Source organism: Larimichthys crocea, chromosome XII, assembly GCF_000972845.2.
Source record: "Larimichthys crocea isolate SSNF chromosome XII, L_crocea_2.0, whole genome shotgun sequence".
Classification (NCBI taxonomy): Eukaryota; Metazoa; Chordata; class Actinopteri; family Sciaenidae; genus Larimichthys; species Larimichthys crocea.
The window spans coordinates 23,359,548-23,375,888 of NC_040022.1; the positions used below are offsets into that span (position 1 = coordinate 23,359,548).

The 16,341-nt window shown below is 39.4% G+C and overlaps 2 protein-coding genes across 16 annotated transcripts in view; one reads left to right on the forward strand and one right to left on the reverse strand.

Annotated features, from left to right (window-relative positions):
* The first annotated feature begins 1,950 nt into the window (after positions 1 to 1,950).
* ccp110 (centriolar coiled-coil protein 110) lies at positions 1,951 to 10,487 on the forward strand. The gene is made up of 14 exons (XM_010739402.3): positions 1,951 to 2,246; positions 2,974 to 3,184; positions 3,983 to 4,111; positions 5,900 to 7,115; positions 7,270 to 7,391; positions 7,576 to 7,738; positions 7,972 to 8,081; positions 8,202 to 8,318; positions 8,428 to 8,529; positions 8,610 to 8,726; positions 8,904 to 8,977; positions 9,073 to 9,138; positions 9,287 to 9,346; positions 9,648 to 10,487. The coding sequence occupies exons 2-14, from the start codon at positions 3,020 to 3,022 to the stop codon at positions 9,721 to 9,723; spliced, it is 2,517 nt and encodes an 838-aa protein (XP_010737704.3). The 5' UTR covers positions 1,951 to 2,246; positions 2,974 to 3,019; the 3' UTR covers positions 9,724 to 10,487.
* A 3,339-nt stretch (positions 10,488 to 13,826) lies between these two features.
* The window catches only part of nuggc.1 (nuclear GTPase, germinal center associated, tandem duplicate 1), a 91,078-nt gene continuing 88,563 nt past the window's right edge, over positions 13,827 to 16,341 (reverse strand). For 12 of the 15 annotated variants that reach the window (XM_027285166.1, XM_027285171.1, XM_027285165.1 and 9 more), the window contains 7 exons: positions 15,377 to 15,494; positions 15,083 to 15,191; positions 14,852 to 14,985; positions 14,564 to 14,645; positions 14,330 to 14,408; positions 14,181 to 14,248; positions 13,827 to 14,081 (listed from right to left, as the gene is read on the reverse strand). In XM_027285166.1, the coding sequence (XP_027140967.1) occupies positions 14,224 to 14,248; positions 14,330 to 14,408; positions 14,564 to 14,645; positions 14,852 to 14,985; positions 15,083 to 15,191; positions 15,377 to 15,494 (547 nt within the window). In that variant the 3' untranslated portion in view covers positions 13,827 to 14,081; positions 14,181 to 14,223. The remainder of the gene's footprint in view (positions 14,082 to 14,180; positions 14,249 to 14,329; positions 14,409 to 14,563; positions 14,646 to 14,851; positions 14,986 to 15,082; positions 15,192 to 15,376; positions 15,495 to 16,341) is intronic. The other 3 variants (XR_003463310.1, XM_027285172.1, XM_027285164.1) reach the window with 3 other exon arrangements.

A 16,341-nucleotide genomic window follows, 5' to 3' on the forward strand; every position in this document is an offset into this window, starting at 1 on the left:
TAAGGTGCAAGCAACAACAGCCTGTCTGAAGGCTGTTCCAGACCCAAAGGGGTCACTACAGAAAATCACAAACACTATTCAAAGTCAAGCTCTGTCTGTAAGCAATAGCAAGAGCCAGAGAAAACCTGAAAAACTGGACACTTGTCATTCATGGAATGATGGTGATGTGATCCCATTGTCCTTGAGATCACATGACCACATTATGTGAAAGAGAAGATGATTCAGCTTAAACACTGTCGACTGCTCTACCTTTGAGATCGCTTGGTTCACATTACGCATGCTTGATCTACAGTCACTATGAAAATATTAATTTTTGTTTTGTGTATGTGCTCCCTACTTCCTCCTCCTGTGCAGTCTGATGACACAAAACGATGTAAGTAAATTAAACACTACAATTCATAGTACTGTTTGGCAAGTCTAGTTTATGTTGGATAGCAACTCTAGCTTTCTGTTTATTGTTTTCTCTTTAACAGACATCTATTGTGAGAGTTGTCTAACAGCAGCACAAGGTATAGTGGATAACTTTTCAGTAGCCTTAGAGCAAGAAACAATAATTCAAAATAGTATTCACTGAATGTGATTTTGACTTAATGGTTACTTATAACCTTGTGTCACTTGTTCCTTGTATGGCCTTGAATTTTTGTCAAGACATAGAAAGTAAATAAAAGCATATGCACACTGCCCACCAGAGATTGAAAAAGCCATGAAGGAAACCCCGGCTGAGAGCAGAGAGAGAGTAGTTGAAAGCCTCATCCGTGGGGGTGTGTGTGAGAAACTACTGTCCACCAGACATGTCTCTCAGGAAAAAATGGCATCCTCCTGCATGCACTTGTTAGGTAAGATCAGGAAGAAATAACAATGGATTTACATATTTTTTACACTCCAATTAATGATTTGTTTTTGAATCCCCATACAGAGTCACATTATGACAAGTTCCGTGTAGCTTTGGCAAATAAGGAACCAAAGCATCTGGATATAGTCCTGTGTTATGAGCAGTCCAGAGCATGTGTAGGGGTGAAACGCCAATCTTTTGAGGTAGGCCATGGATATATTGTGTAAGGTATGAACATTAAAATCCACATAATTAGACTAAATTCCACCTGTGAGAACTAACATAGTTTAACTTTTGTGACAGGATTCTAAAAAAAACACCTTTACAGAAAGCAACATTGAAGCACTACTTCGGGACAACAAAGAAAATGTGCGCATTGCTCAACCTATACATTCAGGTTCACCTGTGCACCCAAGAGATGAGCTGTGAAACCAGCAACAGCGTTTTGTTATGATACTGTATTTTTGAGTGTCAGTATAATAAAGACATCACTGAAAAACATTGTCCTGGGTTGTAAATTATTCCCGGCATCTAGCCTCACTTCCCTATCAGGGACATCAAACATTACAAAGGGCTTCAGATCCACTATAATTTATTTTATAAATTAAGAAGTAAATAGGGCCAGGGGCCACATTGGGCCTGAAGCTTTGTTTGTGGCAAATATTGTGCTCATGTCATTACTTGTAACTTTGTCTGGGAATTTTGGAATATGCACTACTAAAGTGCAAATTAGCAATACCAACTGGCATTAGGGGCACCTGCTTTTCTTAAAGGAGGATTTGATGTTAATATGTAAATTAAAGACCTATAGTTCAGCTTATAACGTGCATACATGAGCAAACCTTCGTTTATTTGTTTGTGTTTAATCAGATCACCACACAGCAAAACGAGTGTGAAAGGTGAGTTAATGGGGACTCGGATATCCTTTTTAATCTCTCACAAACGAGATGATTTCAGATGTAATAATTGTTCGGCAAAGGCACCGTTCCGTTTCACTCACAGCTTCTCCCTTTGCTTCCCTAGTTCCCTTATGACCTCTCTTTCCCGCCATGAGCCGCCGCGGCACCAGTCGGACGTGACGTGACGTCACGACGTCCTAATTAAAAACGTTCCAGAATCTATTTTCCGTGAGCGCGTGGATGAAGAAGAAGATAACGTGCACAGGTCGCGTGGGAGCGTATTGGAATGTGGCCCGCCCCGCGCTGCTGTTGCTAGGAGGCGCTGTTGTAGCCCGGAAGAGTTGACCATGGTGATGATGGGCAAAAACCTGAGATTGAGAGCATGAGGGTCAGGTTATTTTAGCCGCATTTTGTTTGTCTCCCCCGCGACCTCTGTGTGCGCGTCTTGAACACTCGCCGTCTGGAGAAAGGAAAAGGAGATATCACCTTTTTTTTTCTCCCTCTCCATTGTGAAGGTAAGAGAGACGTTACGAGCAATAGGAACCGGTTATCAATTCTGCACAGGGCACATCTGTACTAAAAACGTATTTATGGATTCAAGCGATGTCTTAAAATCGACTATTTATTAAATTTAAAAAAAATGCCAGTAACAATCTTGTCTTGTGAGAGCCGGATACAAACAGAAAAGCATTCCCACCTCTCCTGTAATGAATCAGTGGGAGGGAGACTGAAGACCACTATGTTACTGGCAGCATCTTGAGGACCCCACGCTGAATTCAAACCTAACCTAGGGGAAGGTTTCATTAGAGAGCTCTGCAGTGACACTGTTTAGAAAGCAGCATGTTTTAATGCTGGCCATATAACAGCTGTGCGCTTAGGCATACGCCCTGTGTTACTGTCTACCTGTCTGTGCAGGGTCTGTACCATCCGTTTGCTGACAGACATTTCAGAAATAGAAACTGTATCGATCAGACACACGATTCTAAAAAGCATATCCATGAGACACGGAAATGGCAGCAGCACTGTCTGATTGAAAGGAATGGCAGGAATGTGATGAGTGTGATAAAACCACTAAAGGCAGACAGACCCTCTTTTGTTGCTGTAGGCGATTTGTCCTGCTAGTCCACTTGTGATCCCCAGATGGTTTCCTCTAAGTCATCCACACCCAGTTCAATCTAAGCTCACATGTCACATTAACTTCTGGACTTCCATTTAATTTCACACACTCTCTCATTTTAACAGCTGGGTGACGAGGCTACATGGTCAGTGTCTCCCATTCAGAGCGTGGATGTGTGGGTGTCCAGACATGGAAAGCTACGAGGAGTTTTGTCTGCGGAGTTTGGCCATACTGCAGGACGGGGGGAAATTCAAGAAGACGACTTGTGAGCCACTGTGGTCCCTGGAGGCTCGCTCTGTCATCTGCTTCCATGGAAGAGCTGTGCTTTCTCCTCTGGTAAGGAAGAAATAAACAGACATGAGGAGTCATCCTGAGGAAATAACGCCAATCAAAGTTCACTGGAAGTAGATGGATAAGCTAATGTGTGTTTTTCAGAGCAAGTAATCTGTTGTCACAAAGTGGCTCTGCTTTTTGAATGACAAAATGTTTGGTTGGTCTCCCTAGAGAGTCTGTATATCTCTCACTGTCCTGCTGTTGCAGTGTTTGTATCTCTACGCAGCATAGTAACAGAAAGCACTGCGTATAATGTTCACTGTGTAACAATGAGATAGGCGGTATGGTACATATTTAAGGCTTGAAACTCAGCTTTAAACTTTAAATCAAATAAAAGGTAACATTTACGCGTTTTATTTTTGAGACCTACATAATATATCTAAAACACGTGGGCTCACTAGTCCCAATTAGATCAGCAGTTGGCAGGAGAAAAAGAGAGGAGATAATTGATGACGGAGAACACCAAGACTGTTTGATGTTAGTCAGGAGAATCTATCTGTTAGTGGCTGCTGAGTTTTCATGATGAAGAAGCCAGTGTGAGGCTGATGATTGTGGAGGATTTCCAATCAAAGGAGACACAAACACTTAGTGGAAGAAGAGTGATTGTGTTATTAGTAAGAACTGAAATTAAATAACAACAACACAAGCTCCACGAAATACATTTGTGTACCGGAAACCTCATAACAAGTTCTTGACTAATCTTTTCTCATGTGTTATTCCTCGGGCCTGTTCAAGCTGTATCAAGTGTAGCCCGAGAGGTACAAGTTTTTGAATCAGTGTTGAAAAATGTTCTTTTTCCAGCTGAATGCAGAGCAACGCAGTGAGATGTGTGACCACAGACAGAGGGCAGTCCAGCTGGAGGTCAACAGACAGAGCCAACAGAGAAACAACCTTTTGGCCCGGGTTCATGACATACTGGGCCAAGCTCAGGTCAGTATCACACTCAGGGACCTCATTACAGAAACTTCCTAAGTATGAAATCCTCAGTTTAGGATGACATTCAAGTTTTTCTGGTATTCACAAAAAATCCTATCTAATCTTATCACAGGAATTTATATGTTACAAAATAATCTTAACTGAAGAATTTTCTCCTTGAACACCAAAATATTATGAAAGAAAGGTTCCTCAAACCTTATAGTGATACTTTAAAGTTCTTAGATCATGTGTTAGAAAGTGAGAAAATCGGTTACTTAGGATTTCTTAAAGTGATAGTTAGAAGTGGGGTGTTATGAGGTACAACCTAGCCAGTCAGTTTATTACCTACAGTAGACCTACACCTAAAAAAATAAATAAATAAATATTCACGTGTGAGTGTACTGTACATATTTTCACCACTTTACCTTGCCATCAGATTTGCAGCATAATAACCCACACAGTTGGGCTTAGGTGTAAAAATACACAAATTCAACAGCTGAGACAATGTAGCGCCAAGAGAAAGGGCTGTCTGATGGCAGGGTAGTGAGAATATGCTCACTATAGTGTACACTTAAATGGATATTGATTTTCTCTTACGTGGGCCTTTTTTATGTAGCTGAAATACACTTTTTTGCTGACCCTGTCCATGGCAGTGCTTTGCTCTACTTCTGTCTGCTTCTCCAAACTGGGAGCTTGTTGACCGCTGTCTAGTTTAGGTAACACACTGACACTGACTGTACCAAAAAAACCAAACTGAACTAGCCCTTTAAATTAAGATACCATAAAATGTCTGAGATAGAATAGGACACAGTTTAGGAGTTTTTTCTGTAATAGGAAGATAGGACAAGCAGAAATGTTTCTGTATTGAAGCCCCAGGATCACAGACCAGGGTGGGGAATACAAAGAAATACAAGATGTTACAGTGTGCATTGAATATGTGAAATTTAATAGCAAAATCAATCCTCTCTATAATAAAAGTAGGTAATATGCCACAGTCAGATGTTTACGAAAGTCAAACAACATAGATTTTACCTCTCTCTGTTCAGAAAAGAAAACATCAGGCCACTTTATTTGTCTTTCCATTAACATGCATCATGTAAAATTCTCAAATATGCCCAAATGTAAAATAGGTCTGTGTGTCAGTCCCACGATATAACACAAAAACTGAATTACAGTCTGTCCCAGAATCTCTTGTGACATTTGCAGACTTGAATACAGGTTGTCTGACTCAACACTGTCTCCGGTAGGCTGTGCTATTTTTACCTAATGATTGTCTTTTTTTGGTCAGCTCAACATCCATAGCAATATTGTCCACTTGCAAATTGGCTCTAGTTGTGAAATATCTGGTCATGGCATGAGTCACCACTTACCGTCTGTAAGTGTTTGTACCACAACTAACGGGATGTACAGGGTCTGAAAAACCAACATCAGTAATCAAGACTGAGCTATTTATTAAGAGATTTTGATAAATATCAAGTGTGTGTTGATAGCATTCAGTGTTTTTGTTAAGATTAATCTTCAGTTTACTTTTGATTTACATACTTTTGGATGTTAAAAGTGGCCAAATTAGGTTATTCTAATCTGAATTTAGAAAAATATGCTTGACAAGTAACTTTTGCAAGTTAGACAACTGACATTTAGGTGAGAACTAGCACTGCACTACCTGATAGCTGAATTATTTATTACAGTTTGGCCATATGATGCCATCAGCTAATTTTTCTTCTCTTAATTCTCTATTGTTGTCAATTTTGATTTTAGCAATTGTTTTATGATGGCTCATGATTACTTATTATCTCTGCACAGGCACATAAAGTACCAAGTGAAGAGGTTGAACATGTGCCAGTTTCTAAATCTGCAACAGTCAGTGGCTACACCCTGGTCACTGACTCTCCTGGACTCCCCAGAGACCCTGGATTTGGACTTCAGACAAATGATCCACCTGCCACTCCATGCTCTGAGACCCCCATCCTTAACGGTTACAAGACAGTGGAGGAAGAGATGGTGGAGAGGGAAGAAAAGAGTGAGGAGGAAGAAGAGGAGGAGGACATAAGTTTGGACAGCCTTCTTAAGAGATCAAGGGAGTATGTGAAAAGAGAGCAGAGTCAGAAAGGGTCAAAAGTTGTCCACACAGTCACCAGGACTCCCCCACCTGAGACTACCACTGACAAGGAGAATAGGAACTGCAGTCCCATGGGGGACAAGGGTGTTGAGTTTGGATTCAGTCTGCACCATAGCCCTATCGGCCCACCTCAGACCCAAATCCAGCATCAAACTCTGTATGACCCCACTCCCCAACAGTCCGGTGGCCTCTCACCTAGTCTAACTGACCGGTATGCTCGTCTCCCCAGTCCAGAGGCCAGCATTAGTCCTCGTCCACAGAGGCGCAGACCACGGCCAGTTTCTACAGGAAACATTCATATTTCGTTTCCCATCGGCCCAGCAGACCTTATCCCCCGAAGCCCAGGAAGGTCAGGGGAAGGTGCTGGCATGGCAGATTGGGGAGAAGCTCTCTCAGGGCCCACAAAGTCCTCAGAACACTTGGGCTCAGTGAGGGGTGAAAGTGAGGGCGGTGTTGGCATGAATAATCGTCGATTCAGCCACTGTGGTACCAGCCCAGAACAGGAGACCTGTAGCCCCGTTAGTACCTCAGGGCTAAGCCCGAAGGGACACCATGACCATCTGGCTGCAGGATTTCGTCGGCGCTCCCACACCATGGACAGCCAGCTGCATAGCTACCACTCTGGGGTTGAGCATATAGACCGCAGCCAGGAAAGGGTTCCTCGTTTCATGGCAGGAGTCACATGGATGGCTCCAAGCTGGCGCACCCCTGCAGCCCCCTTGAACCAGTCGTATGAGGTAGATAATCCCTCACCATCTCTGCTGAGGCCCCGCGTTACTCCTGATTTGGCTCAGGTCACACTCAGGATGGAGCCTGATGATCCTCAGGGGACAAACAATGGAAGGATCACACCGACTGTCTGCATCAGAAATGCAGCTGATCCACAGAACAGCAAGACAGGCAAGTCTCTCTCGAACACTTTATGACTTTATTCACTAAAAGTCATAAATAATTAACTTCTCCACCAAGATCACAGTTTCTCCCACTGCAAAACCTAAAACATTTTAAAGGGTTAAAATGAAATTGTTTCACCTTTATTTGTGCACATCAACAGAGGAGACCCAGAGGAGAGCACAGACTCTGGAGGACAGGCAAAGGCGTCTGGAGGAGGAGCATGCCTTGCAGATGTCGCTGCTCCTGGCTGAACAGGAGCAAGAGCAACAGCGCCTCCGTTTGGTCAGCACACTGAATCACATGATATTTATTGTAAATAGAAGTAGATAACAGAAATGCAGTTTTCAAATGGTATATTATCAGTTATTTACAAAAAAAAGAAAAACAACAGCAAAACCTATGTCTATATATATATTTTTTGCTAAAGGTTAAAAATCTAAAGTGTGTGACTATTGCCTGGGTTTAGGAGCTTGAGGAGACCGAGAGAAGACTGAAAGAGCAGACCTGTGAGGATGCCTGTGGATGGACTTGTAGGTCTACGAGTGACAGCTGTCCTGTTGTGAGTCCCCCCTGCCCAGGACTAAGCCCAGCCCACACACCATCTGAGCGATCACCTGGACACAGTATAGGTACCACTACACTATGCTCACCATGCTGTGTTGGACTGCATGCCTTTTTTGAAAAACAAAAAACAAAGTTTTCTGACCATAGTCTAATCATTACTACTGCACAGGACAGTAATATTTGAGTGACTCTTTATTGAACATATAAACAAGATAAACTGGCACCATCGCTTGTGGCTTCCTCACAAAACCAAGGTCAAACACCTGAATTGATTGCTATTGTTTGTTTCTTTCTCCAGGTTTTCCAAGTCCTGTAAGTTCCAGTGTGTCCACTCCCTCTGTCCAGCCTCCCGTCTATTTGTGGGGGCCGACGTGGGTAGTAAGCAAACCTCGAGCAAGGCTAAGTCTGGTACGTATGCCAAAGTAGACAAGAGGGTGTGTGTTTCTACAAAAGATGGTATTCTCAAACCCTTGACATGTTCCTATCTTCACATTACCATCTTCTTGCGTCCTGCATTGTGTTCTCCAGGTTCTGACAGCAGAGCAGCAGAGAGCATTCTGTCGAATTGGTGCCATCATTCGCGGCTTCCTCACACGCAGGCTGCTCAAAACAGAGAAGGTCAAACACCTACGCCAGACCATCGTGGTGAGATTATACTCTTAAATACACACAAAAAAACCCCATGTGTAATAAGAATTATTTAATGAATGAATCATCATGTTGGTGACTGAGGGGAAAAAACGGTTTGTTTCAGGATACACAGGAGTTCATCCGTTCATTCCAGACTGAAGGTTCACAAAAGAAAGGCACCTACTCAGCACAAGATCGCTCCCTGCAGGAGAGAGTTAGAGCCCAGGTATGAATGTGTAGTTACTGTCTATAGACAGCAGAGGTCCACTTTTATTTGTGTTTATGTGTGCATGTTTTGTCCCCCAGTTACGTGCAGCCATTTATGACATCCATGACATCTTCTTTGAAATGCCTCTGGGGGATCGATTAGCATTGCTGCAGCAGGACAGGGAGCTCCGAGCAGAGAGGAAGCTACGAGACATGGTAATCTGAAAATACAGGCCAGTTATCAATCACATAGCCAAATTTAATGAGAAGATGACGTGTTTCTGTATTTTTAAAGGAAAGTTCATGCTGACCTACAGTGAAGAAACACTGCAGCCTTATGTGTCAGTACCTCTGTCATAAACTATGTTGTTTACTGATTTTTCAAACCTGCAGGAGAAAGCCAAATGCCCCAAGGAGAGGGTGGTTCTGTCTGCTGCCACACAGAGGTCTCTAGACAGGAAAAAGAGGTAAGATGGGAAACACAGCCTAACTGACTTTAGATGTTAATGTTGTAATTGAGATCCGGAGTGCCTTTTATTGTATGTATTTGGTACGCATTTAGGGTTGGCGAATCCCCAGCACAGGCTAGGAAGATGCAACAGAAGCCAAAGAGCCCCACCACCAGCAGGTGCCAACACAGCAATGGGAATGTATCACCTTTTAAAAAAAATGTTGTTCTTTATATTGTCTAGCTGCTTTAGACTGTATTTTTCGTACTTTAATTTCCCCCATAAAAAACAACACAATTTACATAGACTTATTTTTTCCTTCCCCAGAGTCCTGAAGCCAAGCCAAGGCCAAAACTCTCCTGTTCCAGGCCAAATGAACCGCCAGGGGTGTGTTTGTACTTCTGTTTATTTCACCATGTCTCAGAGCATGGAGTGGCACCATGCAACCTTTGGCCCTTTAGTGCCTTATATTGATAAGGAACACATGAACAGCATTATGTAATTTATTTGGAGATAGATTACTTATTTCACTATTGAAAAAATGTTGATTGGCTTATTGGGTTATACATTGTCTTAATTTCAAATTCTATCACCTCTTGCTAAAAGCAATAGACATAGATGTACGCATTTCAGCTTTAATCAATGCCTTTAAGTCATCACATTCTGACACTTGGCTGTTTCCCCTCAGGAGCTGGTACAGAAGAACCCCAGAGGAGAGAGTGAAGCGTACAGACAGCCTGAAGAAGCAGCACTCTCTGGGTTAACAGCCCCCTGATGTATGAACTTGAATTTTTACTCTTTGAATACAAACCTTGCACCACTGAAACTCAGTCAGAGCTGCTATTGTTACAATTGTCTTCTGAAAATCAAATGATTGTATTCACTATCACACTTGATATACACCATCACAATGGCGCTGGACCGTGCTAAAATAGTTTTTAGTAGCAACAACTGATGTGCACAAAACTCACATGTAGCTTGATGTGGAGTATCTAATCACTAGGTATGTACATTTTAAATCTTTTTGAAAGAGTATCTGTACTTAAATGCAACTCAAAGAAGGTCAGTGTTGAGGGAAATAAGTCCATTTTTTATCTGTGCCTGAGAACTATGCCTTCGCTATCTGTAGTGTTTTAGCATGTATATATTTAACATCTGTGTTCATGAACATCTAGCGCTTACAGATGTGTGAATTCACAAATATCTGTTTCATGCTGACAGTCACATAAAGTAGTTGCCATAAAGTATTTAGAAGTATTTAAGTGTGTATAATTCATGAAGGTTTTTGTTCAAGGGCTTTGAGTACCTGTTTGTGCTTTACTTTTTTATTAAATGGTGCTGAGTTTACAGTACTTTGAGACATTTCAGCGTGTTTTAACATTTGACTTAAGTTAATGCCAAATGTAAAAAAAAAAGAAAGAAAAGAATTTAATGTATTTGTTAACTGACAACTACACTAGCGTTGTTGCATTAATGTAGCTTCACATAACAGGACATGCACAGCGGATGCTCAGTGTGGAGTTTCATTTTATCTAACCACAAGTTCATGACTTAGCACACCTACTTGTTCACTGCAATACTACTTTATACTTCTGTGTCAGTAGTATTTGGTGTGTTGATGTTGTTTGCTGACATTGCTATGCTTTCTTTAATTTTTTTAAATTTTATTTAAATTGCCAAAGTGTCATGTTTTCTATGACCAGAATAAATCTTGAAATTATATGAATTTTCTGGACTCCGATTCATTATAAAAAAGACATTTTAAGTGTAACTTGCTTGACTCAACAAGCTATGCAGGTCAGTGACAGTTAGGGATCTCAGTACTGATGGCATTCATATTATTACATCTTAGTTTTCCTGCCTTAAAACTAATCTTCTCCTATTTGCTCTCAGTTCATAATTTCAGAATTTTGGAAACAAATTATTGATTATATGATTTCAAATAGGGATGGTGTTTCAATCCAATCCAATCCACTTTATTTATATAGCACGATTTTAGCAAACACAGGGTTTCCAAAAGTGCGCAGCACAATACAATAGAACACAATGAAACAATATAGAAACACAACAAAACATCAAGTAGATAAAAGAAGTTAGAAAAACATAAAAATAAATGAATAAAAGGCACTAGATAAATAAATAAAAAAATAGACAAAAAAAGTAACAAAAAGCATGTATGCACATAAAATCAACCATCTACAGGTGTCAAAAGCCAAAGAGAAAGAGGTGGGTTTTAAGAAGGGTTTTAAAATGAGACAGAGAAGAGGCCGGTCTCACGTGCAGCGGCAATTTGTTCCAGAGCTCCGGGAGCTGCAATGGCAATGCTCGATCCCCTCTGAGCTTAAGTCAGCTTTAGGGACAGTCAAGAGCAGCTGGTCAGCTGACCTGAAGGAACGGCTAGGCATGTAGGGTGCTGCAAGCTCAGAGAGGTGGGTGGGCAAGGCCATTCAAGGCCTTAAAAGCAAATAAAGAACTTTAAAATGAATCCTAAATGAACAGGCAGCCAGTGGAGTGAAGCTAAAATCGGTGAATTGTGCTCAAATTGCTTGTGCAATTTAAAAGACGTGCAGCAGCATTTTGGACCAGCTGAAGACGACTGATCGAGGACCCACTAACCCCCAAATAAAGTGCATTGCAATAGTCAAGCCGGGTGGTCACAAAGGCGTGGATAACTGCCTTAAAGTGCTGTTTACAAGATATTTTAAATTTCATTTTGACCTACATTTAGGCCTCAAAACCACTTGAGAACAGCAGAGAAGTAGATTCATGCTGCAGGTTTCCATTGTAAACATCATGAAGCTGATGCTCATGTAAAGAAACAACCTAAACGCTTTTACGACCACACTTAAAGCTCTGAGACTTGAATTACCAATGTTATATATAAGTTATGTGATGTGTAGTTAAAGATTCAGTGTGTAAGAGTTAGGTGGTCCTATTCCTAAGAACTAAGGTTAAAAACGGCAAGCTTTGCAGGTAAATGTTGTAATCACAAATTCAATATACAACTCTGTTTACAAGGAAAAATATATTTTAATACAATTAACAAAGCATACAACAATTAAACCAGAAAATAATCCGCTCCCCCCTCTCCCAAATAAAAATATATACTTAAAGAAAAAGACAGAACTAAAAACTAAAAACAAAACAAAACTGGGTAATGACATTGTTATGAGAATTTTTAAATAAGAACCCTTAAAAAAAGAGGACTGGATTCAAAGTATCAAAGTTTAAGTTGAATTTATTATTCTTGTACAAGAAGGAGCGTTTAACAGTGCAACACACAGAAGGGTTACAGAGAAAAGGCTCCCTGAGGAGCTCTATCAATAGGTTCTTATACATTGTTAAAAAAAATGTCTCGGACACCTCCCACTGTTACAGATAATATCACAACATTCCTTTAGTTGGTTTTCTGCTCAATAATGAGCACTATATTTTATATCCACATGGTACTCCCCTAGCCTGTCTCTCCTGTCCTTGCACTCCCTGCTAGTCTCAGTAAATCAGGGGCCAACTAAGGGAGGTATGCGAGACATACAAAAGACAGGACACACACACTATCTATATGAGTTAAAACATCTGCACCCCAGGATAATCCAAAATTTTATAACATTAATCACATAATAATACACAACTTAGCATCACATGGTTATCGATAGTTAGGGACATATCACCTTCAAGTTTCTAAAGTGTCCTCAGCTTCACAGTTCTTCAAGAATTTATAAAAGAGATTCAAAATCTCATTGATTAGACATGAAAAGGTAAACACAGGGGTTGGCAATGATACTACTTGACCTCCATTCAGGTCAAACAGAGTCAGGGTGCTGCTTTGGTGCATGTTGGCTCACTGGAAAATCTCATCTACAATAAATTGAACCTTGATTAATACCACTGGAAACATCTGTGTTGACCCTACTGTGATAAAATGTCAGCTCAGAAAAATCTTTGAAGAAAAACAATCAGACAGAATGTGATGTGAAAGAGTTTATTGTGCTAGTACAAATAACAGTAAACCAGTAAATGTTTTTTTTTAAAGATTACAGGAAAGCATTAATATTAACATGATTACATACAACTAAATAAATCCCAGTCATTATTGTGACATTTTATTCAAAATGATTAATATGCAAGAATTTTCCCACAAAATGATCATCTTGTTCTCTACATTTATTATATATGATCACACACACAAACTATTGTTATGCATTAGGCACTATATAAACTCGCTAATATCTCTATAGTATTGAAACAGCCACACTCAAAGTTACTGCTGGTGTTACTCCAGTGTGTGAATGCAGGTAATAATAACAGTAAAAATAAGAAAATAATGTGGGATCACACAGAAAGAGAAACAATATTATCAGTGAGAAGATATTTAGGCAACCACTCTCATATGAAGTTGCAGTAAAAGACCTTGTGTTTAGCAAACGATGCATAGCATATGCCTTAAGGTAAGTTCCTCCTCAGGATAAATGCATTCAATTTGCATGACTGTCTGTTTTGGATGTATACTCTGATGACTGAGCTTCATTTGTATGTGTAACATGAATGATTTCAACAGTTTTGTCCTGGAATATAAAAGAAAAAAGATCAAGATATTTCTTTAAAAAAGCCTATGTCTATATTACATCCAACCTACAGTTTGAACTGCAACCAAGGTTTAATAAAGACAACCATAAAATAATTAAAACTGTAACACACAATCCCAATCAAGTACTTGACAAAAGTCAAGATCAACCAGTACTTGACACACATACTGTCTCAGGGACACCATAGTAGGCCTAACGGCTAAGACCTATACCATGAAAACTACAAGCTCCCTGGTTTTAATTGGACTGGTGACCTTTGCTGCATGTCATGCCAGTCTCTCTTTCCCCTGTTTGTCTCGGATATATAATCAGTTCAAGGCAAAATAAAAAAGAGAAAAAAAGTCTTACACAAAAAACTAAATCTAAAATATATCTGCATGCAATTCATAAATCAGTAAAGCTATGGTATAAAAACAACACACAAAAAGAATAAGGGATAACAACTTAAGACCAAATCCTCATGTCTCTAATCAGTGTGCCTGGAGGGATCTTCAATGAGTAATCAGGCTTCTGCTGTTTCTCTCCACCAAGCAAACCTGAAACGTCAACCAGAGAGCCAAACAGTAAGTTTGTGACACTAAACAGTAGGGCTGTACCATATATATGTTTACATCATCAGTTTCACTAAAACATACCTGTGTATGTGGTCGTGGAGCACAGCTGCTGAGCTAGATCAGCTCAGTGGATTATTATTACTTCTGTCCTAGTGTAATTAAAAGCATTGTTAGAATCATTTAGAACAGTTTATGATGATATATAATGTAGACTTTTTTTTTTTTTTTACCCAATTAGTGTTTCTGCATTTGGGCTTCCCTTCAGTTTATTGTAGTGTCTCTTCACCTTCTCAAGTTCCATTGAAAAGTCTAAAACAAACAAACAATAAACATATTGTTCACAACAAGTAAACTATTAGTTACATTATTGGAAATTTCTTGACTCATTCATTTAATATATAATACATTTACAATACTGTATTTTTATTGATGATCATATTTTTATCTTGATTGGTTCCCCTTACCTGGGATTGACTCCCCATCTTCTTGGAGTGACAGCCTGATTGATTCCTGCATTGTGTCCCCCAGAGTCTTCAGGATATCCTCCTAATTCAACATCAAAATCATTATCTATTATCACTCATTCTTCAGGCTGGCCAAAAGGGTTGATAGCTACCTAATCTTTTGAATCAGCTTGCAGAATAATGATTAATAATGCTTCTACTTTAATGTAATAATATTAATGAAAAAAAATGTGTGGCAGAACATGTTTTACTATGTCAGCATATGATGTTTTATAAAATATGACAAACCTTCAAGAGTCTCAGCTGGGTCAACATTTCATCTTTGGCCTGCTGAAACATGATGTTCTTTAAACCATTTACATGCTGCTCAATAGTTTCCCGCATGTTTTTCAGCGTGTCCTGTCCTGTAAATGTTGCTGCTTCTATAATAAAACAGAAAAATGTTGTCAACTACAATTTTCTACACAATCATGATGATATAAATGTGTATTTGGGGTAGCGTTTGATCTTCAATCTTACTTTCATAGCATTCTTGCATGGTTTTCTCGATTGTAGTCATCAGACTGCTGTAGATTGTTTTCTTACGCTCCCGGATCATTTTGTTGAGCTTTGTCTTAATTTCCTCTTCCTTAGAGAGAGAGGTAAGTGTAAATAAACACATTTTCAAATAAAATCAAAGTAATACAAATGGCTCTTATTCTTGTACCTGAAAAGCAGTAATTTATTTAAACAGCTCAGAATATCCTGTTGTGTTTTAATTCTTCAATGTTTAGTCTTGAATCATAAACTTGGGTGTTGGGTTGATTTGCTTACCTCTGTTTTGAGAAATACAAGTTGCAGTTCAACGTCTTTGTACTCTTGAATCAGCCCCTCTGTGTCAAGTGAAAAGGTATTGATGGCCCCTTTGAATGGTGCACGATTTCTTTCATTTCTGAAATATGTTAAGTTAAAATGTTAATCAAAGTAGCACTGACAAATTTAGATTTTAATAATGTAATTTGTATGTATTATATTACATAACATAACTGTATAATGTAAAGTTTTTTAAATGGGCTAACAAAGAAGTTTATGTCCTCATAAAGTTATTTCTTACGGGAAGGTACTCTTGAATTCCTCATCAATGCTCTCAATAAGACATGAAGCTAATGTCACATTCAGGTTTATTTGTTTCCCTTTTTTTGACTTGTGGGTGCCATTGTTCTTAACCACACACTTCAGTGTCTTGTAAAAACCTTTCTTCCCTTTCTGCTAAACAAAGAATACAGTTGTTATTAATTTGAATTACAAATCATCAGTTGTTTTGATGTAAATTTAATTCAAATACATACCGGATATAAGACCGACTTCAAGGCTTTTTCACATGAACTTTTGGATTTTTCAACCCCATCACCAAGGCATATTTTAAAAGCTTCCTCAGCCTCTTTCATGGGTTTTGTGACTTTTACAAGTTCCTGCCTCATTTTTCCTTCAAGGATTTTGCACACTTGTGTTTTTTGGACACCCTAAAATCAAACACAAGACATTCAGTATTTAAAGAAATGAAAGCAGATTTAGCTACCTGGTTGGATTTCTTCCAAGACTGTACTCTTCCTCTATTTATGAAATTCTGTTGGTCTGGAATACAAACACCCTTTGATTACCGTGGTTAGGCAATCAGCCTTGATAACTGCAATGTCTATAGTGGTGATGACATGACAGGTAAAGCAGTTTAAGTGTTTCATTGGCATTAAATATGAGTTATTCCACATAAATTTAATAAGTCTGTAACCTGACTATAA